We start from the raw sequence: 27,993 nt of genomic DNA, 5'->3' as shown, positions 1-27,993 counted from the left end.
CAATAATGGGAGATTTAATTTAATTTAATTCCTGCATGCCGCAAATTGAGGTTTTCAGCATATTTTTTTTTTTTTTTGGGGGTGGGGGGAGGGGGGGTTACAGAACAGTTCAATGTAGCTAATCCTTCAATGCCCACTGTACTAATTCATCCCTTTCCAGGTGCAGGATCTGCTTCTACTGGAAACATAAAATCAAAAGGGCATTAATGACCATAAGAGATAACAACAGGATATTTTATTGCACAGATCACCATAAGAACATTGATAAGAATGGCTAGAAAGGGCCACGTTTACACAAAGATTTTAAAGGGTTTGCAAAGTATTGAATAAAGGATTTTCCTTGAAATCAGTTTCACAAAGGAGTTATTTATGGACATAAAAAATGTATGGAATCCAACAGCTTTTGACTGTTGGTTGGTCTCACAAAAGTGCATGGATACAACCGAGACTTCAAACAAAATCCAGTGTTACATATTTGTGAAATTTTACCTTGACTCAATTTCAAAAGTAGGCTTCCAAATGTGTAATACTGTTTTTTTTTTATTGACATTTTGATGATATTCAAAGCTGCTTGAATGTCTCAGATTTGTTTTCTAGACATGATAATAGCATTCTAATTAGCATTTATGTGGCAGACAAAATACAATGTGTAACTAACAAAACCATCCTGCAAAAAATGTGTTAAGACTTCTTAGCAAATGCATGTGCAGTTTAAATATATAAAAATTAGAGATACATTTTTATGTTTTATAATTCCACCATAAAATTTAAATGTTCTGTAGCATTTACCAGTTTATTAAATAATAAATGACTACTGCACGCCTTATTCTTTATGCATCCCTAATCATTTTCCAAGCACTAAGTAATCAGGCACTTCCAGTCGGCCCTATTTACCAGCAGATGTGAAAATCACATACATGGGAATCCTATTTATTCACAAGTGGCAAATTCAAGACAAGGCTTGGATATTGCAAATTATTTACAACTACACTCTATGGTTTATTTAGCATCCAAATCTTTTACAGCACAGTGTTTATAACTTACCGCTGTCTCCTTTCCTCATCTTTCAGGACTTCATAAATAGCAACCAGCTGAAAAGAAAACAACCCAATTACATGTAAACAAACAAAGTGGGGCACTCTTTTACTACACGGCAGTTCTGCCATGTCTAAGTACCAGTATATCAAATTAGCTAATCATTTCAGGGCAATCATTTGCCACCACTAGTACCCTAGATGATTTGCATCGATTACTGCAATGTGGTAACAAACCAATTTAGCACATCCAAACGAGTACAAACAACTGACATTTTAATAGTAGTGCATTAACAAGAACAAAAAAAAGAGGAGCGAGAGAGAGATCTGTGATATTTAAAAAAAAAAAAAAAGCCTCATTAGCACACTATCAGGCTTGATTAACAGAAACAGCATAACAAAATAAAAACTCAGTTGTAAATTATAGTTTGCTTGTATTGTACTTAAGCTCTGCAATTCCAATTGACTATTTAATTTCCATATGTCTTCCAAATACTTGAGGCATACAAAGAATAGTTTTTTTTTGTAGCAAGTTGCAAGAGGAAATCGAGCATTAAAGCATTTACTTGTCTAAATTGGGTTTCTGCATTCTCATCTTTGTTCTTGTCCGGGTGCAAGGTCAGAGACAGCTTGCGGTAGGCTTTCCTAATGTCTGCAGATGAAGCATCCTGTAAAAACACAAAGCAAACTTTGTCAGATATATAAAAGTGGTATTCCAGCGCCCTGTTCTGATCTCAGAAGACAGTCAAGTCAACCACGAGCAGGTCCTCAGGCTGTAATTTGAGCAATGGGAGCAGCAGCTTCTCTTTCCCACATCACTGCACAATCATCGATTAACTTTTACTGTTCTATGAAGATAAGGTGGGTATTCACTCTGCTGGGGCCACATTTTGTACTGAAGGACAGCGTTCATGAAGAATGTAATCACAATTATTAGGGCCATTAATAATAGCTGATAGTGTTTAAAACGTTATCTAAGTGAAAACGTTTAGAATCTTAACTGTTTTAAAATAATTCATAGTTAACGTCAGAAATAAATCTCCGTACAGACAGTGTGAATAAGTTAGAGTTAAAATACTTAACCTGGTTTTAACCATTTAGGAAAAACTGAATTTAACCGAACTATCAGAAAAACAAATGTCAAGTGCAAATCTTAAACAATTTACTTAGAGCTTGACAGTCACTGGGCTACCCACCTCACAAGCAGTAGATTCATAACATTTAAAATGTACAGGAATTACTTAGTTAGTTATGTGTTTCCACTTGATTAAAAGTAATAATTTTACCAGTTTACCCCTCCCCAAAAAAGTAAAAAAAGGAAATAAGAATGAAATGAGATCAAGAAGTGACTGACTGCCAAAAACCTGCCAACTGAAAACTTTGTTTCCTGCCTTTTAAAAACAGACTTACCATCTTTTAACAATGAAGTTTAATTTGTACTTGCACTAGCCAGTTTAATCATTTTTACAGCAAATTTGATGTTCATTATTCGGTTTCACAGTTCATCTAGATCTAGGTCTACAGTACTCCAATATAAATGTCAAAGTCAGACTCCAGAAGGGTATTATATAGGTCAGTTATAAAGTAATGAGACTTAAGTTGTTTATTTTCAGCATTGTACATTAATGTACTATAAGCTGCTAAATGCTCATAATACTGATGTAATTCTAAGAAATTAGAAATACTTGATCCTCCTCTTGAAAAAGGATGCAAAGCATTCTCAAATGTGGTCTTTAAAGCTTTATACAGAAATCTGTTCAGCTATTTCACCTCAAGGGTCTGTACTTGTGTTGTAGGGTTTTATATGCATCAACTGAATTACTGACTGTAAAATTGTAATGCTTAAATCTGAGACACAGTGGATGATTGGAGTGCTGCTGATTCAGGTGGATCAGTGCCCAATATTACTTCATCGGGATAGCTCTCTGAAGAAGTTACATTTCATAAACAGTACGACAGTAATAGCCAGTACTTTATTAAAACAGCTGCCCTGTGCACACATGTCTTATATAGATCAAAACATAAGTTTATTGTCGAGAACAAGCCATTAATTTGCTATGGAATACATACTGCAATGTTGTGAACAGCAAACAGATTTAAAATAAATAAATAAATCTATACTAAAAGTAACAAAAGGAATCCACAGCAATTCATCTTGGATATTTGCTTCTTCCATTTCCACTGTTGGCAATTACTCTAAGCCATAAACGAGGATAAGCATAAGACTACAGGGGAAAAACTGAAAGAAACATGCTTGTTTTAGTTCGAGGTTACTGTTAATGTGCACTGGTGAGAAGTCTTTTGCTCAGGATTTTCATTTATTTAAAAAAAAAAAAAAAAGTTTTTACTATCGCCTCCCTTATGAGATGTCCTTGGAAGAAAGGCATTTTCTTGGATACAACAAGGTCTTTTAATGAAAGTGAATTCAATAGATTTAGTGGTGTTGTCAGATTGATAGTTTTATTTATAGCAAGAGTCTGGAAGTCAGGGTGGGGTTTAGAAAAAGAAAGGTATGCTTGAACAAATAAAAATAACCAAGTAAAACCACACAAAAATGAAGGTATTTTACTGTTGCAAATAAATACAATCGTATATATAAAAAATAATAGTACAAGTCCACTTTTAATAGTTAGCAACACACCTGGGCTAATGTTTAATTACATTACATTTGTTTAAGAGATACCTTCCTTTATTTATGCAATGCTATACAACCTATGGCACAGCTTTTCAACGAATAACCTCGGGTGTAAAATGTTCATATCATTGCATTGATTTTTATTCTCACGTTTTCTACTCCTGCAGCTGAGTCGAGTTTTTAAATCAATATCTGCAAAATTCTACTTGTGTGAACATGAGCATGTAGTCTCAAGACATTTCGGAGATTCAAAAATCTTCAACATGCTCGCTTAAAGCTCTCCTTTCAAAGCTAAATTATAAAATAATGATCCAAATAAAAGCAGGCTGACCAAATGAAAAATCTTCAAATCTTGGGGGGGGGGGAAAAAAAAAAAAAAAAAAAAAAAAAAACAAAACCACCTTCCTTTGTGCACTATTCTAACATTCTGGACAGCACTTAATCTAGTTAAAAATAAACAAGGGCATGCAAAATTATAGGTTTACTGGATTATTGCCTAATGCAAGCCAAATCTGCTATAGGATAGGAAAAGTTTGGTGAAGATTGGTGCATAAAATCAAGCCTGTTACCACCAGTCTTGCATGATCAACATAGAAGGGTCCATTTTTGGAATGAATGGCTGTGGAGAGCAGGGCATGTCTAGAAGAGAAGTGAATAGGGTCTTTTGTTCAAATTCGACACGTTATTCTTCATTTTCTCATCACTAGTACCTTAGTGCATGAACGTCAAAAACAAAGTGATTAAATAAAACACTGGACAATTATGTCCCCTGTATCCAACACCCTTATTAAAATAAAACTAAAAATTGTCTCTGAAAAAGAATGCGTCTTTGTTGAAATACTTCTGTGTCCTTGTCCTGGGGACTGAACTGCACTCACCCAAAGTTCCAACGGTAAGCTTCTAGTCCAAGCAGCCTTTTATACAATTAAAAGTCAAGGATTTTTTTTAGCCGACACATTTTCATCTCCAGAAAAACTGTAGAGTTTAATAAAATGAGTAGGTGCACAGCCTCGTCTGTGTCCTTACTTAGTTTATTATTTAAGAGATATTTGAAAGAAAATAAAATGTGTTGGAGTATCACGCTATTATTTGTAACACAGGTACACACACCAAAGCAGCAAAACAAGATTCTTTACTACATGTGTGGGCTTTTTATTGTTTCAACTATCCAACAAAATGCACTATATAGAAATATTCATTTTGCATTTATTTTTTCAGTAAATATAGGCGTACCAAACAGGGATGTTAAAGCCGTAAAACACTTGAACTGTCTTAATATTGCGGCTATCATCTTGGCTAAAGCTTCCGAGGACTACAAATCAAATGCAAATTATTACAGGAAAGGACTGGGCTATGATTGTTATTTTTCTACTGGACTGATTAAGCCTATGATGCATGTCCTCAGCATCCCTCAAGATCCAACAGAATCTTTGCACTAAACACAATTTAACAAACACTCAGAAGAAAACCACGACTGACTCAAATCCTACATATCAGATCTCATCAAGCAAAGAAATGTGACCAAGTTCAGACTGGGGTTGGGAAGATAATTAACATATTGTGGCATTTTGTTCTCTACCGATTATTTATCGTATGATCTGTAAATTCACTATTACTTTTATGTGAAGAGTGTAGCACTGTGTAGAAGTGAAGTGGCTTACAAGTGAAAAGGTCTGGATCCCTTTTCTGATGCAAGTGTAAATGCAAAGGCACATTTTACTCAGAGGCATAAAGAATTTTAACAGCACTAAAAAAAACTACTCGGGGATAATATAATGCAACTGCTCCTTCTTGTAACAAGTTTTACAAATGTTTTATTCCTTTCTTAAATTTGCTTCAATAAGCTATTTATATTTAATTTTAAAAAGACTCAATTATATATAATATATATATATAATATATATATATATATATATATATATATATATACAGGTGTGTCCAAATTTTTAATATCGTCAATTTTGAGTTATTTTTGCCCCAAATGCCAAAAGTGCTTTGTAATAAAAAAGAATTTCCTGTCTACAACATTAAAAATAATATTACACAAATTTTACAGTACTGCCACAAGCAGAATATACTTTTACCATAAAAGTTTTTTTTTTCTTTTAATATATACAGCAACAGTAGGACAGAATTTAGAACACACATTTATTTTGTTACTAAAACATTTAACCGGATCATGCAAAACCACACATGTACACATGAAAAAACATGCAAAATATACAGAACGAAATACAAGCAAGCCATGCATATTTAGTTCCATCTATTAAAATTGTACACTGTACAATGAAATTAATGTAAACATTTACTCTATTAAACAGATTCACGGCCTTCCCTCAAACAGGTGCACAGAACTGCACAGTCCCTACATTACAATGGGTATCTTTCTATTTATCACCAGTGTATTGCCCTGCAATATCTCCAGTGTCCTTGGAGGCTTTTGAACAGCTTTACTGGAACAAGGGCCAACAAAAGCAAGCAACCAGGTCAAACCACAATTTACACGACAAAAGGGAGACATACGTGCATCTAGACCGATCTACTTTCAATAATATTGAGGCAAAATGGGAAGCCAGATATTTTAGGTTTGAATCAGCTGAGGTTTAGAGGATTACCCAGTCATATCAAAAATGCAAACACACATTAGAAGATGCAATACTGTGGTTATACCTTGGCAACATTTTCATAGCATCATTCAAGGAAACAAATCCCTATTTTTACTGTAATAGTATCCAGTATAATCTAATCAAAACTGTGTTCACTTATTGTATTAAAAACACACAGATCTGTAGGCCCCCTGTAATGCATCTGAAATTAAAATACAAAGGTCTCAGATTTGAATATTCAGGCTTAAAGCTTCTGTGCCTTATAAAAGGACTTGCTTCCAAATAAAAATACCATTTTTTCTCATTTATTTTAGTTTTCAAAGCTCTTGTTTGAAGGAGTAATGTGCAAAAAACAAAGTGCTGGTGTTTCTGTCACGTTTATGTTGTCACTGCTTGTGTGTAACTGCTATACTGCTAATAAAGCTTGTTTAAGGAGGAAAATACATCTCTCTCTCTCTCTGGCCCTCTACTCTGTGGCCATGCACTACCCAATGCTTTGTTTGGTTTGTTTTGGAAAGATCCCCCAAATAACTTTAATTCCAGGCATAGGAATTACAAAAGAACAGTCAAAATGGAAAACAGGAGAAATCCACCTCAATGCATTTCACATATAGGCCTGCTACACATTTAAACTAACTGTTGGGGAAATACAGGGAATTCAAGTAAGACTACTGAAGCAGTATTTGTAGAATTTTTATTTTGAAATAAGCAACAGTCCTTTAAGGGAATTCCTATTTAAATCTCTCTAACGTGACCAAGAAGCATGCAGATCAGTTCTGACATACTTCTAACATTAGTATGCGATTGTGCCATAATGTACTTAATAGTGAAACATGAACTCAAGAGAAGAGACACTTTACATGCAGAAAAAAATATGATTTGGAATAAAGCCTAATGCCATCATAAAAACAAAGAAATATAAACACAAACAAATGTCAGATATATCTTAATAAAAATGTTAGTGAAACATAAACACAAGAGAAGAGACACTTTATATGCAGAAAAAAATATGATTTGGAATAAAGCCTAATGCCATCATAAAAACAGAAATATAACACAAACAAATGTCAGATATATCTTAATAAAAATGTTTATTGGAACTTGGGCTTTTGTCAAAGGTGCTGCAAAGTGTTCCCAAGTTACACTTCTATATTTCTGTAGTAAATTCTATATTTTGTTTCTGTAAGGCATCCCTGGAATCCATTCATAATTTACTCATATACTGACTCAAGTGGTCAAGGCAGGGCACTATACTTAAATCACAGAAACAAAATTAAACTATTCACTTATTGCCAATACTGTAACTGTGATGAGAATCACATTTAATGAATAGAAATGATAAAAATTATCCACATCATTAAGATGTTTACATTTACAGTTCTGCCCTTGTGTTTTAACTACATCTATAAAAAAGTGACCCATGCAGTACACATTCATAAAATCAGTGTATGTTTCATAGGATGTTTAAGACTGTTCACAGGTTTTTGACATGCCAAATAAATAAATAAATAAAGGCTTCCAAGTAAATAAGAAATGCAATTAAGACCGGCAACATCTGCCGTGATGAATCCAGATAATACCAGGTGAAATAACCCCAGTACATTTTAAACTACCAATTAACCAGGTGCCAGATCCCTTGTGCGCCAGGCTCTCCAATTTCATACAAGCAGCAAAACAAAAGGACAATTTTTACGAAGACAGAATTTTATTTTTCAGTACAAGATTTAAATCTCTAGGACTAGGGGGGGGCTGGGGGGGGGGGGGGGGGGGGGGTTTTTATAAATTAAAATACACTATATAGATTCTTTGTAACTACATTTTTCAATCCATCAGGTTAAAAATGTTCAAACAAACAAACAAACAAACAAACAAACAAACAAACAAACAAACATCATTAAAAGCCTTAAAGTCACAATTTCACGCATGCAATGAAACAACAAAAAGCACATGTGACTTGGGCTGCATACACTGCTGTATATTAGAGCTTGTGCAACATTTAGTTTAAGGTGATCAGAATACTGCTCACAAAGCACACTAAAATGACAGTTTACCTCAAATGTTAACATAACAGACACAGTGAATCACAACTGCTATCTTTGTGGTGGAGAAAAGGGATTGCATTTAACACGGAATTGAAGAAAAGATGATGACATCATTGTCTTGAATTCACAGAGAAAAAAAACACTTAATATTCTGCACTGAATGATCTAGAAAAAAAAAAAAGCAAAAAAGGTCAGTCCAATTATGCCTTTGACTTAACCACTGCAATTCAACCCTGTTAATGAAAGCCATCAAACCCCAAAACACTGGAGTGCTCTCGCTGCATATACAAAAATCAGCAAAACCATAAATCTGATCCTCATTATTAAAATAGACTTGGTGAGTTGAGGTAAACGAGCGACACTAATTCATAGACCAAGGTACCAGCCCATATGCTTTCACTGCCAGCGAGTGCTATACTGTAGGCCCACAACCTGAAAATAAAACGCTTCAGATAAAAATCTGTTTAGAAATGGTTAGTCTAGCATATTGTACTGAAAATCAACTGCAGCTGTTAAGTACTAATAGAATAATTTTTTTTTTAAATTGCATCTATTTGTTTTTAAATAATAAATGATATTTCCTGCAGCGTGTATAAACACACACACAGTTTATCTTTTTTTTTTTTTTTTTACTACAGCCTTATGAATGGATAACACACCCGAATAAATAAGCACACAAACAGCAAGGCCAAATGAAATAGGCTTAGAAAACCAGGAGACATGGAGCTTTCTGATTTGAACAAACAAATTTGTCCGTTGAAATTTATTATTTATTATTACTAATAATAATACCTAAATACACACACTGACCATACACAGAACTGAAGCTCCATCTAGGGGTCCTTCTAACAGGCAGTAAACTTGATATTAAAAATCACCAGGAATTGTGAATAATATCAAAACGCCTGACAGAGCCCCCTTTGTTCCTCCTCATTTACAGTTCACAATAGGCCTAACAGCCTGCCTGCAAGCTCTCTCAGGAGTCTGGAGCTCTCGTTCCACACCACTGCCATCAAGTGGTTGGCTGGCAGACAGAACCAAATAGACCAACATAACCCTTCTGGTATGTGATCCCTGTGCATCACAACAGGCTGATAAAGCAGCATGCGCGACCACAGCTGCCAAACTCAAATCAAGAACATTTACGTAAGACAGAAATTTCAGCTGGCATTTCAGAATCTTGCCCCGAGTGTACTGTATAATTAAATTTAACACTGATCAATGTAATCAAAACCTAAATTCATATTTTGTTCAGTTTTTTTTTTTTTTTGTATTTGTTTTGTTTCTCATATTCACTTCCTTGGTAAATGAACAAATTTAATAACACACACACACACATTTTAAACCAAACATTTGTTACATTTTATAAAATGTCATTTGTAGTGCAACCAATATGCCGATAACCAAATAGTTGCAGATCTAAACCATATACTGGCAGCAAACACTTGTTCTGCAGCTGATACTTTAAAGACCTAGAAGAGTGCAGAAAGTGAACAAACTATACACTCCGATAATGTCAAATACACTGCCGACACAACTTGAACATTCAGAAATGCTATTCGAGGTATATAAAACTGAAGTCCCCTAAAGTATTGCAGTTCTAGGGAGGTGTCCAACAAACCATGTCGCTTGCACAAATTCAGCAGTGATTTCATAGCCTTTTTATATGATATTTTGTTTCAGCAGCTATTTAGGACAACTTCAACAGCTGCCCAACCTAATCTAGTTGTTATAGATTTCATGTGAGGAAGAAACATTAGCTGCAGGTCAGTTTCAGGCAACCGTTGTTTACTTTTAGCAAACTCATGTTTACAACTGAGCACAAGATGCAAGGTTACGGTTCTACTCTAAATCAGGCTAAATGTTTTGGGTTTTTTTTTTTTTTTTTTTTTTTTTTTTTTTACTGGAAATTCACACTTGTACTAAGACATCATCTTTTCCTTGAAGGAGGAAGTATTTGACAGATTTGGGCTTAAAAGCAGACAAATGCTGTCATCTGCTGTGCAAAACTCACACTGCACTGCACTGTTCGGACAGACTACAGTGGTGTTTGTAAGCAGGGTCTGCTCCCTGAAATGGGGTCTAGTCTCTGCTAAAGTTTAAAGCAATATCAGAAGAATAAGACAGAAGAAAGATGCTGTGAGCAATATGGATAGTCCTAAAAGCAATCAAGACGAGCCTGTTAAAAAAAAAAAAATTATATATTTGTACTGTTTTTTTGGTTTTACACATTATACAGTTGTACTACATGAATTACAAAAATGTGCCAGAACATCATCTAGCTTGGAGAACCATCATTGTAATATTGCATTCAGTAACTATGCTTTAAATCAGGACAACATAAACCCTAGTGAACTGGCCCAATTAGTACTAGTGCCCAGGCACTCAACTGTACTTTTTCAAGCGTTCTTTCTTCTTCATCATCATGGCTCAAACAGCATCATTGTTGTTGAGGTATTAAATAATACAAAACTTAATGTACTGATTTCAGCCACCTGTCTGTGTTATAGCACAAAAGACAGGGGAACATTCAACTTACTGAGGTACATCAATGGGGAAAGGTATTGTGCATCTCCTAAATGCCAAGAGGACAGCTTGCATTTTTGTGAACCTTGACCTCATATCTCCTAAAACATTGATCATGGTCAGAAATACATATCAGTCTTGGCCAAGGAGCTTCAGAAAAGACATGCTTCATTATAAAATACTGCAGTTGACAAATGCTGTATATAAATCAATTTTAAGTGACCTTAAGAAGTACCATTCTGATTAGGCTACATTTAATAATGGATATAACCGACTGGAAAATACCACACTCTTAATGTTACTGCATACACAATGAAACACACATTAACATTCATGGCCAACATGGCACATTTTGTAATTCAAGAAGAATGGAAGAAATGCGAATGCAGTAGGCACAGTATGCTAGGTGCACACGTCTTAGAATAAGACAACCTTGAGACCCCAAGATCTTTAAAGACGATGATTAATCAATTGGACTTCCTAATCATAGTCATCCCTTTCTTAATGTACCTAATGACTGCCATTGGTACAGTACATCAGTCTGCAGGGTTAGCATTAGTACAGCACACAGTGTAAAGAGCACAATACCTACAGTTACACTACAAGTAGCCAAGCTTTAGTCTTGTACAAAAGATGTATTTGTATTTCCATTCTCAATGTCTTAATAAACAAATATTATTGCATAACCTGTTTTTGCACTTAGACAACAAATCTGTCCAAAATGCACGTGCTGTTCAAGCTCATTGGTCAAATATGCAGTAATTTCCATTTATAATATGTATATTAATATTAATAGTCCATTAATATCTATTATCTAACTAATATATCTACCACCTATTAATGAGCAATTTATTTTAATGATTGATTTAAATAATGATCTTTATAAAGTAGGTGCCGGCAGTCATCCGGTTCAGAGTGCAAATTATAAATTCCACTGAAGCACTGCATAGCTATACAGCAATACTGTTACAATAATGGCAACATAGGCAAAGGAAAATGTACAGTAACTGCATCTTTTTCTGTTAAATCTCATAAAATCTTTTTTTTGTTTCTGGTGAACCACTCGATTAAAATAACTTAAGTGCCTAATAATTTGTTGTTCCATGTCTATTCATTCAGATTCTCACCCAATGAAACAATTATTTTAACAAATGCAATAATATTTAACCAACCATTTACCAATACATGTTCCCGAGAATCTTAAAAATCACTATGAAATTCTCTTGGGGCAGTATTGCCAAATGGCTTTTTAATTAAACAATTAAAAGCCACAACACAAAGCACATATTTACAGGAAAGGTTTTCCACAGAGGGACTAGCTCTACCAGTTATATACAAGTCCCATTGGTGGAGTACCAACAGCATGAAACAACCAGCGTTCACGCTTTAAAAATGACTGTGGATTAAGATTATTCAACCAGCTTCCTGCCTCTTGTGCTTGCAAAAAAAAAAAGTCATGTTGTCAGTTTGTTTTTTTGAGTAACTGCACTTCAATTCCACCAGTTTAGATTAATCAGATGTATCTCTCCAGGAAAAATAAATCAGTGAGAACCCTTCTATCATTCAACCAATTTCTATTTAAATGTGATTTTCTTTTCATCCAGGCCTGCTTTCTATTGCACTAGGTTACACTTTACCATTTTTTTTTTTACTTTCCTCTTTCAGACACAAACTATCTACAGTAGCATTGATGTTTTGCTGAAAGGGAATAACAAATTTTCAATCCTGTCAGTTATACATACATTAATTAAATTACTGTACTGGTGTATCTGTTCCCTCCTGGATGTACAGCATTGCACATATAATAAAATCTATACAGAATGAAGTGCCATCTTAGCCCTGTAGAGGGTGGGCTTTCCAAATCAGCCCACAAGCACATGACCTTCCCGCTCAAGCTGTTGAGACAGACTATGGAACTGCTGTTGTTTGTAGTAGGCGAGTGTTTCTAACAGAGTTCTAGAAATAGTTGCAAATAACAAACACCAGGCAAAGTAATAAGTAACAATAGTTATTTGTTGGTATTCTCCTGAAAAAAAAAAAAAAAAAAAAAAAAAAAGATTGCAAAGAGTGCTACAAATCATTTCCACAGAAATTACTAAAATCAAAAGAAAGAAAAAAAGGTTACATAAACACAGCCAGGAAGACAACGACTGAATAATATGGGTTTATTTAGATTTTCTCTTAAATCAGTTAAGATCATGTAAATGATATCGACCACCACTGAGGTCTCAATAGTCTATTCCATAACATTCAGTGCAATAAGATCCTTTACATTATTAGGCTCTAAAATGTTACTAAATTTAATTCAGGCAGTTCAAAATGTAGGTTAATCCATTATTTAATAAAACAAGAAAAAGGAAATGTATCTTACTGGAATATCAATTAAAGAAACTACTTCAGAATCATGTATTTTCTATTAGGAGGACAGGATACTGAATCTTCAAAACTGAATTCATGATAATAAAATCTTCTCAGTTTTTGAGCCAACATTGAGAGGAGTGGGGCGGCTCTAAAAATCCGATGACTATAAGTTTAAGCTAGACACTGCTGGATGCAATGCAGTTACTATACCAACAATGGTTTGGTATTCTTTCTGGTTTTACAAGATTAATGCTGTTCACTCATATGCCTGCATTTTAGCTGTGCACCTGAGCAACATCTTTTTCTCCTTGGTTATTAAAAATAAACTGCATCAGTTCATTACAGTACAGTTTTAAGAAAACAAGACAAACGTGTGGTCCAGTGGTTACAGAAACTGGCTTGTAACCAGGAGGTCCACGGTTCAAATCCCAGCTCAGCCACTGACTCTGTGTGACCCTGAGCAATTCACTTAACCTCCTTGTGCTCTGTCTTTCGGGTAATGACTCTGCAGCTGATGTACAGTTCACACACCCTAGTCTTTACAAGTCACCTTGGACAAAGTTGTCTGCTAAATAAGCAAATAATAATGAAATGGTGTAGTCATAAGGGCAGCTGTTAGGGATTATTTTACAACAGCAAACAAGGTGATAACATAGTAAAGACAGGGCATGTCATTCATTCACTGGTTTCTTTCCATAGAAGCAAAATAAAGATAGATAAATGGCACCATTTCTCCAATTTAGTAAAAATGAATTATGTACTAATCTAGTAGTAAAAGTGAGGTACTGTGAAATGCCCAATTGTAAAGAAAGGTAATTTTTTTTTTCTTAAATGTAATAAACCAGTATTTTGAGAAGACCCTGTCCATCATTTAAATGCTGCTGTTCCATTACTGAAGGTGGTGGTTTATACAAAAAATAATAAATTAACATAGCAGTCTTAAAATCACAAGTTTAATGTAACTTGAATATATCTCAACTCCGTTTACTATAAACCATAAAAACAAAAAGATGCATTCAACAAAGTTTGGACTGAAGTGAGATACTGATTGCAATCATCTAATTGTTAAATATTTTTGTTTCATTGGGGACTCTACCAGCTGATTTCAGGTCATGGTTAGAAATAATCTGGGAATGTCTAACCTAAGTTAACAATAACATTAGGTAGACCAAGATTAGTTCTAATAAGGGACTGCGAAACCAGCAGCAAAAGGCAATACTTCATTTGAGAGGTTTGTGAGAAAGCAGAACCAGTTTCAGCCAAATTAATTTGATACTCAAATTACCCAGTCCTCACTCTTAAATAAAAAATACATACACATATTGCCAGGAAAATCAAATCTTTCTGAAATGTCTGTTTAGCCGATTGCAAAAACACAGCACAGTCTGTTCTCTGGAAACAGAACAATACTTCAAGACACCTTCACATATTGTAGACTTTCACCAAAAGCATTACCAACTTGTTAGCGATTACCACGGTGGAGGTTCTGACATCTACAGCTACAATATTTTTCATGGAGCCAAAACAGTGGACTTAAAGTATAGCACTAACTGCCAGACAGGCTTGCTAAAGAGGTTGTTTAGTGCTGCCAGGTGACTTTTTCTAGCAAAGTATAGGTCCTACTCTTGCTAATCTGAACCTCTGTTTCATAATCAGACCTACCAGGCAAATCATGATATCATAATGAAATACACAATAAAAGCAGTTGTGAAAACAATTAACACAGATAAATTCGAACATAACTGCAACTGGTGGCTTGCATATGTAGTCTATAGTGCAGGTCATCATTTAAGTAAATAAGTCCATGTATTTTAAAGTACAAAAAACATTTGCCTCTGTACTTTTTTGATTAAATAACTTGAGGGTATCCAAAACATATAATAAACAGCATTCCGAACAAGTCACAAATCTGGCCCTAACTGGATCGGACAAGCAAAAGTCTACTGTGCTAAAATGAAAGTTAGTAATACAAATTAGACACATTTTAAAACATGCAAGACGCTGAAAAAAAGACTTATTCTTCAAATGTTTATCTAAAGTTGAGGGAACACAAAGCCACTTTTTCAGGAACAGTGGCTTGAAACCTGGCTCCAGGAGGCCTAGTTTGAGGCAACTTTGTCGTATCAAACCCCAAGTCTTCCAGTGGTGTGCCATGCATTGTCTGAGACCTAGTCTCCTGAAACCAAGTTCCAAGCCACAAAGGTGCTTCTTGTTCCCTCAGCTTAAGGTTACATTACAAAGTTCATCTTCGATGCTGTTGTATGGCTAACCAAGTAACTTTGTTTGTTTTCATAAGTTTTCCTAAAATTGACCTGACCTTTTAAATTACAGCCGGTTGGCAATTTGGAAACACTCTGTTAACGAATACCAAGCAAGCTTCCAGGAAAGAATTCCACACATTCCAGAATCGACTCCAACAAGGAAAAAAAAGGGGGATTTACCATAAGTGATGATGTATTTTCATCTGATTAATATACAGTGGCTCTCAAAAGTATTCACCCCCCTTGGACTTTTCTACATTTTATTGTGCTACAACATGGAATCAAAATGGATTTAATCAGGAGTTTTTGCCATTGATCAACACAAAACAAGTCCATAATGTTAAAGTGAAAAGTAAAAATCTACAAATTGTTCTAAATTAATTACAAATATAAAACAGAAAATAATTGATTGCATAAGTATTCACCCCCTTTGCTATGACACACCTAAATAAGCTCTGGTGCAACCAGCCGTCTTTAGAAGTCACACAATTAGTTGAATGGAGTCCACCTGTGTGCAATTAAGGTGTTTCACATGATTTCAGGTTAAATATACCTGTCTCTGGGAGGTCCCACAGTTGGTTAGTACATTTCCTAACAAAAACTACATCATGAAGACAGAGAAACATTCACAGCAAATCCAGAATATGGTGCTTTTGAAGAACCTTTCAGGGGTAGGATATAAGAACACTTCCAAGGCACTGAATATCCCCCGGAGCACAGTAAAGTCCATTATTAAGAAATGGAGAGAATATGACACAACTGTGAATCTGTCTAGAACAGGCCTTCCTCAAAAACTGAATATTGGGCGAGAAGGGCACTAGTCATGGAGGCCACCAAGAGGCCTATGAAAACTCTAAAGGAGTTACAGTCTTCCACAGCTGAGCTGGGAGATACGTGCATACAGCAACAATAGCCTGGGTGCTTCATAAAACTGGCCTTTATGGGAGTTTGGCAAAAAGAAAGTCATTGTTGTAAAAAAACTCACATCAAATCTCAGCTAGTTTGCCAGAAGGCATGTGGGTGACTGAGACCAAGTGGAAGAAGATTCTATGGTCTGATGAGACCAAAATAGAGCTTTCTGCCCTCAATGCTAAGCGTTATGTTTGTTGCAAGCCTAACACCACACATCATCCTGAGAACACCATCCCTACTGTGAAGCATGGTGGTGGCAGCATCATGCTATGGGAATGCTTCTCTGAGTCTGGGCCTGGAAAGCTCGTGAAGATAGAGGGCAAAATGGATGCAGCAAAGTACAGAGAAATCCTGCAGGAAAACCTGAAGTCTGCAAGAGACCTGGGACTTGGGAGAAGATTCATCTTCCAGCGGGACAATGACCCCAAACATACAGCCAGAGCCACACTGGAGTGGCTTAAAAACAAAAAGGTCTATGTCCTGGAGTGGCCCAGTCAAAGCCTGGACCTCAATCCAATTGAGAATATGTAGAAAGAGTTGAAAATTGCTGTTCACCAAAGGTCACCATCCAACTTGATGGAGCTTGAGCAATATTGCAAAGAAGAATGGACAAAAATTGCAGTGTCCAGATGTGCAAAGCTGGTACAGACTTATCCAAACAGACTCATGGCTGTAATTGCTGCCAAATGTGCCTCTACCAAATATTGACTCAAGGGGGTGAATACTTATGCAATAAATTATGTTTTGTTTTATACTTTTAACTAATTTACAACAATTTGTAGATTTTATTTTTCACTTTGACATTATGGACTCCATTTTGATTCCATGTTGTAACACAATAAAATGTGGAAAAGGAGGGGGGGAGCGGGGGGGAATACTTAAGAGCCACTGTAGCACTCTCCAACACTAACTTCATTCATTCTTGAATATTTTACTACCTATCTCTGACAGCAGCGAGATAATTCAAACTGCAACTATACCAACGGATCGGCCTGTGTGAACATTTACATAGTGTAGCAGAGTGTTTTGGGAGGTTGGAGCCTAAATGACATCAAACTGAGGTTAAGTGTTACTGATCTGAATAGTGACAGTTTCACGTTAACAATCTTGACTTGGTTTTTTAATAGTAATTCACCTTCTTTTGCGCCTCAGACTGGTTGCTGTCTGTGTAATTGTAATGAAAGGGGGCAGGGCTAGTAGTTTATTCTGGGACTGGGACACTCCTGCCAAAGAACTGTCAGCAGCTTTCACGCCTCAGTTTAAAAACAAGCATCTGGAAAACTGGGTTCATAATTATTTTAGTTGCTGTGTAATGTAAAGATATCATTAGTGGAGGTCAATACAGTTTTCAGTGCATCATAACATTTTCCCTCAGAAGAGCATAATGTTTTTTTCAAAGTCGGCAAATAAAATGAGAATTGTAAAATGCATCCTACTTAAAAGCGCACACTTTTTGTACACTTGCCAATAGTATTTTGCAAGGTTTACATACAATACAGCAAATAATTGACAACAAACTCTCTATAAAATATCAGCTAAGCTACAGTATGTACAGTATATATACACATTTTGGCAAAATTGTATCCATCTGTTGGTCGTTACGGCAATATCTTTCTATTACAGTGAGTCAGCTGTTTTATTTTGTTTATAAATGTAATAAAATTATCAGTGCCAGTAATGTGAACAACCAGTCCCCTGTTAAATCTGCTCTTAACTGGTCACACTTATTGCAGGCTATCCAACCAGAAATCATGGTAGGTCTAATTCATGAACCTGTTGCAACAGAATCATCCATAAAGGGAAATGAAGCAGTTTATCTTTACCAGTTGACAGCATACTGTACAGTATTTAGCATGGGCTTGATCACATTGCTAGAACATGTTATGTTACTTCAAATCAATAAAATGCCTGACTCAAAATGTTCAACAGACCTTTCGGCACTGACATCAGGGCCACTCTGCAAGAGATGGACACAAGTTCAATTTTGCCAACAGTATACAACACAATGTACTATACCAGCCCAATGTTATTGGGTCCACACTGTCATTGTTCTTTCTTTTTGGTTACAAAACTATGACGATAGTCTGGTAGTTAATAAACCACAAATACCATTAGCGAGTGTACAAAAAGTGTAGCATATCTTTTTTATTTTCCCCCAGACATTGGGGGGGCTAGGGTAAAGGGGTCTGTATATTGTATGTATATTTATATAATATTTATAAATATATATATAGATATCATATATATATAATATATATTATATATAATTTAATTTGTCTATAGTTTTCAGATTTTATATTACAAAGGGACTTACAAAAGTCCGGTCACATGCACATTTAAACATTCATACAATTGTCAAACAAATATACATGTGTGATGATAGCTGAATATTGGGGTTAACGTTATGTAAACCGTTTTGGCATCCCTATACTTTTGCTGGTTCAGGAGATACATATTATATTCTGCGCCTTAACAGATGCAATGTCAAGAGTCTCGTTTCTGAGAAACTGCAGACGGTTACTGCAGTGAAAAGGACACGTCATCACGTAAATTGTGAAACTTACTCATGCCGAAAACCAAGCCTATTTATCACAGAAAATCGTTTTTTGCACAATAGTGCAACTAACCAAGGCCCCCCAAAGCCTGGGTTTCGCCTACTTAATTATCCCCATGTCAGAGCTACTTCCCCGTGTTAGTTCCACTTCCCTTAGCGGTCGTGCACCCCTCTCTCTAGCAAAGGGACAAATATATCACAAATATCACTTGAGACCATCCTTACACCCAGATCAATCATTAGCCCCTCAGTTTTTTTTTTTTTTTTTTTTTTTTGATTGACAGAAGAATGAAACAAATTAACAGAAAACCAGTTTCATTCAAAAGTTTAACTCAGTGACGAGCTCCCAGCAAACAGAATTAATAAACAATGGAACACTTTGTAACGCACAAGAACGTCCCTCTGCAGTTCCTGTTACTAAAGAAAGCAACGCATTCCTGTCGGTTTGAGGGCAAATTAAACCCTATCACACCGCTGATGAAGGGTTACTCACTGGAACCTCGGTAAAGCGGAAGTCCATCCCTTCAGTAAAACAATTTGCAACACCAATAATGTCAGCAGAAGGACGATTACAATTAAAAAGTGTACCTGAGCAACCGCCAGAAATTCATAAAAGTTCTGCTGAATCTCTTCCACCAAGTCAAATAGCTCCAGATCAGTATCCCATGTGAAAGATGGCAGCGGGTTTGTGATGAAAATAAGCAAAACAGCCAAGAAAGCTGGACCTGTGGAAGCCATGCTCGTGTGGGCACGGTAATTCAATGCACCTCTGGGGGGGGAAATAAAACAAGGCTATAGAAAGTTTATATCCCTTTTAAGTATTCCTTGACCTGGTAAACCAAAGACGTGGCTACAGTTCTCGGCCCCTTAAAGGAGCCGCGCTTCATTTGTGATCCGCTGCTCCGCGATACCCGACACCGGCGAGGAGGACTTCACAGCCTGGGGCTACGTCAGGTTGCTGAGTAACCTGCCGCACACACACTGCCATTGCATGGGACTTCGGTGAGCTTCCGGGTTTAGGTTCACACACGCTGTGAGAGGTTTTTTTTAGTTCGGTAATCATTAGTGTTAATTACTTCTTGCTTGCATGGTTATGTTGTGGTTTTTTTTGTTTTGTTTTGTCTTGTTTTGTTTTTTTACTTAAATTACTGTAATTTTATATAATGGATTTTACAGTGTAACAGTAATCAATATCGATCAATCAATATTTATTTTATATAGTTCCTTTCATAGTGGACCACCATCACAAAGCGCTTTACAACATAGCAAGGAATAATGCATAATACAGTGAATAGTAGATTAAATACAAACAGTAAAAAATACAATGCAGATATATTAAATACAAGGCTAGGATGTGAATTTTAAACATTGTGGATGCCTGTGTCATGATATAAATAAGATGGAGTGAAAAACCTGAAATAGCAATTTAGATAACAGCTAATAACAGATATCAGGCACTAAAGTTGGAAGAGAGTTCCAAAGAGTCGGAGCCATGAAGCTAAACGAACGTTATCCAAGTGTTTTGCACTTTTGCTTGGGGATAACAAGCAGGCCAGAGTCAGAGGACCTCAGCTTGCATGCAGGGACATAGGGGGTCAGCAAGTTGGAGCGATACTCTGGACCTGTGTGATGAAGGGCCTTGTAGGCAAGCTGGAGAATTTTGAAAGCAATCCTGAACTTTACAGGTAGCTAGTGCCCCTTTGGGGTGATGTGATCATGTTTTTTTTACAACTGGTAAGGATCCTAGCAGCGGCTTTTTTTAACCAGTTGCAATCAGTTTATGGCGTGTGACAGACCATCATAGAGAGAGTTGCAGTAGTCGAGTCGAAAGGAGATGAATGCATGACAGGAGCAAAAGGTAAGACGGACCTTTGAGATGTTTCGGAGGTGGTAGAAGGAGTATTTGACTACAAAGGAGATTTGGGCATCAAAGGAGAGCATCCAGAAGTACACCTAGGCTTCGTACAGTGGGGGAAGGCAGCAGCAGACAGTTTCCTACTACAGCAGGGTGGTTCTGGAGGGCCGGTGTCTCTCCTGGCTTTTGTTCCAGCTGTGCTCTAAATTACTTAATTAGACCAATAATTGGTAATAATTTGTCCAATTAAGTAATTTAGGGCTAAGTATACGAGAAGACGTTCAGATTTGTTAGTGTTGAGCTGAAGAAAATTGGTAGACATCCATGCCTCGATGTCTTGGATGCAAGATGGGAGCCGGACCATTGCAGAGGGACATCCAGGGTCTAGTTTTAGGTAGAGCTGGGTGTTCTCTGCATAGGCGTGAAACATGAGGCTATGTGGTGGATGAGGTGACCCAAGGGACGCATGTAAATGTTGAAGAGAAGAGGCCCAAGAACAGACCTTGAGGGACACCACAGGTGACCGGGTTTGCATCACCACTGCTTCCATCATAGAAGACAGACTGCATGAGTCCACATAGGTAAAAGGACAGCCAGGAGAGACAGGTTCCAGAGATCCCAGTATACTTCTGAAGGCAGTCAAGAAGAATGGTATGATCTATGGTCTCGAAAGGAACAGTTAGGTCAAGGAGAACAAGGACAGAAGGTAGCAGCAGCATCAGCATTAAGCAGAAGATCATTTACCATCCTGAGCAGAGGCTTTATCAAAACCCTTTATGGACATTTTAAATAAAGTAATAGAAGTAATGTTGACAGTAAAAACAATAAAAGGTAGGGTAAAGAAATATAGGCTACTGACTACATGCACACACTGGAACTACCATCAGTTTTATTTTATTCAGACATAAAAGTAAAAATTGTATTACAAATATATATTTTAAAAACCTATTTACAAATAGTTTTCCATTTTAAATAAATATTTGACATAGAAACAGTCTCTGACAATAAAACAGAAAAATATAAACAGAAAATAATGTAGTGCTTACAAGCAGGAGCGACCCCAGAAATCTTTCATTTGGTACGGAAAACTGAACCAAACCAACATCCCATCTCATGCCAATAACGACACTGCATCACCGTGCTGTAAAGTGTTTCAGCCTATCAGAGTACTGCATTTCTGTTCTTACCTGAGTTTCACCCTAAGCATGGCATGTTAACATAAACTTTGTGCCAAAATGTTGTGACAAAACAGGCAGTTAAAAAATAAAAACATCAATAATAATAATAATAATAATAATAATAATTAATAATAATAATAATATTATTATTATTATTATTATTATTATTATTATTATTATTTATTATTATTATTATTATTATTATTATTTATTATTATAACACGACTTGGCAATTATGTTTAAATGTGTTATTCATTTTAATATAAAACTGATACAATTTAAATACAAATGAAATGTGTATAAATGTGCACTTAACATACTCAATCTTGGAAGAGCAGCAGAATTCACATAATGCAATGCTTTGAAAGCAAACAAACCACAAGTCAGCAAGTAGTTCAGCACCACCTACACTCTGTCACTCTCCCACCCATGAGCACCACACAGGCTCTTAGGGTGACACACATCAAAACACAACAAACAACAGAATGACATTGACAACCTCTTGAACCATGTAAAGGAACAACAGAACAATGAAATACATCCACAAATAGCACTCATGAACATACAGCAATAATTCAACATTTCCCTCCCCTTTGCTCCTATTTCATTATTCCGCCTCTTACTCCCAGCTTTTCTCCAGGAGATGGCTGCCAGGTTGCAGTGTTCCAAAGCTGCCGGTCCATAGTCCATGCATAGTCCAAGAGTCTTGGCCAAGCTGCGGCAGGGGCAGTGATGGCTGGAAGTCGACCCTGTCCTGAGTTTGAATGTCCATCTCCCCAGCTGGTGGTTCTGGCAATGGTGCCAAGAGGGAAACATGTTCTGGGCTCCTAAGCCTTGGCCTCTTCTGGATCCTGGGGGAGTCCTAGTCCATCCCGGGGCGGTAGGGGGCCAGGCAGTACTGGTGGAGGCCCCACGTCCAGAGCATAACCCGGTAGGTCACCTCAGAGAGCAGCTCGAGCACAATGCACAGACCCTGCCAGTGGATGGTCAGTTTTGGACAGAGTCCCTTCTTCCAAACCTGTTAAACCGCTCCACCAGCCCACCACTTTGCGGATGGAGCAGCATTGTTTGGGTACACACACCTCCACAAACACTGGGGCTCCACAACAAAGCGGCAGAACCTACCTCCTGATCAATGGCCCGCTGCGCTTCCTGATCCTTCAGCCGTGTGCAGTGCTTTACGGAGTAGTCGTGCCCCTGCAGCGCTTCCATCCAGTGGCCCGCCTGTCCTTCTGGCAGGCGGAAGCTGAGCAGGCACTGTAGAGATGTGTGGTCTGTACCACAGCCAGGAGCTCTTGGGTGGGTCACACAACAGTTCTAATCTGCTTTGCTCAATGCCGGCTGTAGTACTCCACGACCCTCTCTCCATCCAGGCCCTCCTGGGTCAGCACCGCCCAGTCGCTCATGTCAGTGTTCAGGATGAAGTTCTTCTGGGGATCAGGGAACGCTAAGACAGGGGCGTCTACGAGGGCCTTCCGCAGTTCTTTAAAGGTGGCAGCACAGTCTGAGTCCCAAGCGAACCGTAATTTAGGAAACTACCTGCAGTACAATGCTAGACCCAGAAAACTTCACACCTCAGTGCTGGTCCTGAGGCCTGGCCAGTCCTTTTCAGGACAATTACACTTCCTCTATGTTAAATAGTTAAAAAGTACAAAGGTGTGAGTGATATAATGATGTTTTATGGTAAAGAAGTGTACAGTTGTACATTACTGTTTTAAAAAGATGATTATTTTTGGATACAATGTCATACTAACTTCGTAATCATATTAACATCTTGTTGGATACCCTTGAAATCAATATATCACATCCTAATGGCAATCAGTAATGTTAAGTAAATTAAAATGTTCCAGTCTCAAGTGTACACAAGTTGCTGAATAATTGGAAGTTCCGACCTTTTCTTTTAAATACAATGGAAAAAGTTACATGTGTATCACTGCCTGTCCAATGCAATGTGACATTGGTCCCATACGCATTCAAAGCTTTGACTTGTGAGTTATTTATCACTTTTTTTTCCCCCAGCTGTTTTATTAACAAAAAAACTACAGCTGTTTGATATTCATTAATATTAAACACATTTTATTCATAAAAAACACACACATAAAAAGAGATGTTTTGGTAAGTGTTTAGTTGGCATTTGTCTTCTTTTACAACAGTATGACTGCTAAACATCTAAGGTTTCTTTAGTTTAGTTTAAGAATTATTTGAATGTTGTTATCAGGTCTAGATCTAGAGATGAATGATCTTTATCTTGGGTGGTATTTGAACAAAACAAATACACTGTATACAGTTAAATGAGCTGAAGTGCAGATTTGTAGTTTGGGGTTTAGATGGGCGGTATTCAGATATGCCACTGTTCAGATTATTAGCCCACTTGAATCCCCATAACTTATAAACCTTTACATTATAACTGCCATAATGCCTGTCACCTTTTAAAAATATTTTCTTAGTGCACAGTTTTAGAAACCTTTACATATAACTGGCCAATAACGTTGTTCACCGACAGTTAAAAATAGTTGTCTTGAGAAGATTTGCAGCATATGTTAAATTAACATACAAAAGGCATTGTTATTTCTTGATTTCATGACCTTGTGAGACAAGAAATTAACTGAAAGGGACCTTATATCCATTAAACCTAATATTCCAGGTAGATATTGAAGATTCACTTTTTTATGTGAAAATTTACAAATATGGGTTATAAATTTTATTCAATCACTGTATTTTCCCTTTAGTTATTATTATATTTACTATTATAATATAATGATAATCAGATATTAATAATAAGATATAAGTACATTGACTAATAATTATTCAATTGAACACAGTGTCAGAATTTTCAAACAATAATTTATACAATATGAAATAGAAAAACTAGAGATCCATGTTATTTGCCAATATCGTCATCATGTCAATCATTTTTTTTCATATTATATATATATATATATATATATATATATATATATATATATATATATATATATATATCGTACGTATGTTAACAAACATTTTAGCGCCCTGAAATACAATTTATAATAAATATCAATTTATTAGTCAGCAGGCTTGTAGAGCAATAGAAACAACGCGAACAATGAAAACGTGGCCACACATAAGACAAACTGAATAATAATAATAATTTTTAAAAGTATCAATATATATCAATATATGAATATATATTTCATTCACAATTTAACTCGTGATTATAATTCTAAAATATACAATACAAAGTGTGTGTCGGTGTAATACTGTTCTGAGTTCAATGCTTAGGCTACATCCGCCTCCAGCTGCGGTAACAACACTGATTCCAGTGATACTTTCGGAATTTCTTCTTGTTCCGCCGCGAGCTGCAGAGAGCAGGGAGACATGAATTGTTGCAACCAGGGGCCAGTCGAGGCTGTCTGTCCCGTACTGGAACCCCTCTCTCTGGGTTTTACCTTCTGTTCTGTCGACTATGAAAGCTAATACGCGCTGCTATCCGGGTGGGTCTCAACGAGCATGTGGGCTACCTGCGCTTGAGAGCAAATCTGGACGAGACGTACTAGCAACTATTGGCACATCCATTTTGTCGAATATAGCTTTCACTTGAGATTTACATACCCAAGATGGCCGCGCTGCTCTTCTGTTCAATATTGTATTTTAAAACTGTTTTAAAATCAAATTCTTCCAGTCCTTTGAAAATTACATATTTCTGTCATGTATGTGCTACTGTATTTACAAAACTGTGATGAACTACACGGCATACGTACCAGCAGGCAATAAGGTGATTCTCCATCCGTATCAGCTGGTAGTAGCCCAATGTCTTGAGAATGAAAAATATTTGAAATGCTGTGCATTGTAACACTAGCAGGGTTGTGTTGTGTTGTGTTATCTGCCACTCGGCTGCGTTATCAGTGCGATGCACGTGTGATCTTTCCATTCGATTTCAAAACAATGAAAATTGGTCTGAGTAGATTTTTTTTTAAATGCACTGTACAGTCAGTGCTTTGTGACACATTCTATGAAAAGCGCTACATGAACCTAATAAATAAATAAATAATCTAACGATTTAACAATTTGTTTTGTAACCCTTTCCGACAATACTCAGTAGCCTATGTGATCTAAACTGAGCACGCCAAAATTGACCATACATCTAAAAATAAGATGTATTGTTAACTTAAAGTTGAAAGTATTGTAACTTCGCCTGCGTTTGTACAGGTCACTCTAACAGGCACTGGTTTACTTGGCCTATTTGGTATTTGTTAGCTTAAACGTATTTATGTTATTATTTGAGTGAATTAAGGTAATGTTCTTTATAGCCAGAACAGTCCGTTAATCTGGGCACATTTTAATTAAAAGCAATAAGACTGTTTTAAAATTGAATTATTAGAATTCCAATGCTAATTCCGATTATTTAAATCAGACTATTTATTTATTTATTTATTTATTACTGTACAAATGTCTATAAGGGCATTTAGATTAAAAGGTTACTGTCGTAGCTTTAAAATATCAAATGCATTTCTATAGGAAACAGTAGGCTACAACTTTTTTTAAAATCATGATGTGATAAAGTAATTTTTAATGTATTCATTTAGTAGGCTATAGTAAAAAAAAAAAAAAAAACTGTACGATTTTAGTTTTCTTTTAAAACATAAAAACATTTAAAACTTGTTTCATATTAAAATCGTGTTAAATAAACAGTGGTAGTCGTACTATTACTTTAATATAGCATTCTAATAACCTAATGCTAACCGAGAAAAAGAAATAATAGTAATAATAATAGCCTAGTGTAACAGCATTGAAAAACGAAGAAGTGTTATGACCTTTAGGCGCTATCTCAACACTTTAAAAACCGCAGCTGTTGTTAAACCCACTGAAGAGGGGAAAGGCGCCTGTCATGTTTATCGACTAGTACCTAGACACACGGCAAAGACGTGCTTGCTGTTTTGCACGTATTTCCCGGAATCGATGCGTGCATCTTGGAAATGATAGCTAATTTACATAATATTGGCAATCATTTGTCTACAAAGGCTAGAGTTAATCTTATGACGATATTACTGAAAACTCAGATTTTCCATTTACGTATTGCGACCAGCACATGAGCTGTACTTTAAAACTATACTGCCTGTAATTTAATAATACATTCAGGGTGTTTTTTATTTCCCCCCATACCATATAATAGGCTACCCATTCCAGACAAGCCCATAGAATCACGTTTTGTTTCAAAATCGATACTCTGACAACTACCCTATCATATAGGCTAATTTGGACACGATATGCGGTGCAGATAGGCTATATAAATCCCTTTGAGTGAAATATGGGTCATTTAAAAAAAGAAAGAAAAAAAGAATGCAGTAGGCATATGTAATATATTCTCATTACAATTATAGTAGATTATTCGTCAAGCAAATAAAGAAGCGTAGAAAGGTGATTCTCAGTCTGGACCCAATTTGGTTATTTAGGTTTTTAAAGTTGGTACAGTCTAATTATTACTAACGAAATATAAACGTCAAATTACACCGATGCTACTGTTTGACTTCACAACTCCAGTCAGTGTATTACTGAAGGACCAATAGATCCAAGGATATTAGCTCTGTTTTAATCTAAATACCCATTAAATTAGAGAACAATGCACCATGCGTGCACTAACATATATACAAATATGTTTAAATGTTGTTTTAAATATTATAATAAATAAAAAAAAAAGAGTCGTCCCTGGGTGGGCTTGAACCACCAACCTTTCGGTTAACAGCCGAACGCGCTAACCGATTGCGCCACAGAGACGCTAGTTCTTGAAATGCATATTTGTTACCAACACCGTATAACAATTTTTTTTTTTTTTTTTTTTTTTTTGTTCCTGGGTAGTAAGTGTTATTTCCTAATTGCTTATGCCTCAAAAGTATAGAAAATGGCTATTATTCCCCACAAACTTTGCTTTTGTGACCAGGACAGTGATATTTCTATGTGTGTTTTTTTCGTTCACATAAAGTCAAAAATACAGTATAATCGTAAATCTCGAAAAACTACTCGCTTCTAAATCTTTTGTAGTCATTTTTGTA

At 36.2% G+C, this 27,993-nt stretch overlaps 1 protein-coding gene and 1 non-coding gene across 3 annotated transcripts in view; both read right to left on the bottom strand.

Annotated features, from left to right (window-relative positions):
- The window catches only part of dnajc1 (DnaJ (Hsp40) homolog, subfamily C, member 1), a 51,123-nt gene extending 31,222 nt beyond the window's left edge, over nt 1–19,901 (bottom strand). Inside the window, exons 1-3 of one of the 2 annotated variants that reach the window (XM_041247096.1) lie at nt 19,520–19,901; nt 1,601–1,702; nt 1,045–1,091 (exon numbers count right to left, since the gene is read on the bottom strand). In XM_041247096.1, the coding sequence (XP_041103030.1) occupies nt 1,045–1,091; nt 1,601–1,702; nt 19,520–19,669 (299 nt within the window). In that variant the 5' untranslated portion in view covers nt 19,670–19,901. The remainder of the gene's footprint in view (nt 1–1,044; nt 1,092–1,600; nt 1,703–19,519) is intronic. The other variant, XM_041247095.1, reaches the window with a different exon arrangement.
- A 7,743-nt stretch (nt 19,902–27,644) lies between these two features.
- trnan-guu lies at nt 27,645–27,718 on the bottom strand. Its single transcript has one exon. It is a non-coding gene; the product is annotated as a tRNA-Asn (tRNA).
- Between the last annotated feature and the right edge of the window lie 275 nt (nt 27,719–27,993).

This window comes from Polyodon spathula, chromosome 4 (genome assembly GCF_017654505.1).
Source record: "Polyodon spathula isolate WHYD16114869_AA chromosome 4, ASM1765450v1, whole genome shotgun sequence".
Taxonomy (NCBI): domain Eukaryota; kingdom Metazoa; phylum Chordata; class Actinopteri; order Acipenseriformes; family Polyodontidae; genus Polyodon; species Polyodon spathula.
This window is presented reverse-complemented; position numbering and strand designations above follow the sequence as displayed.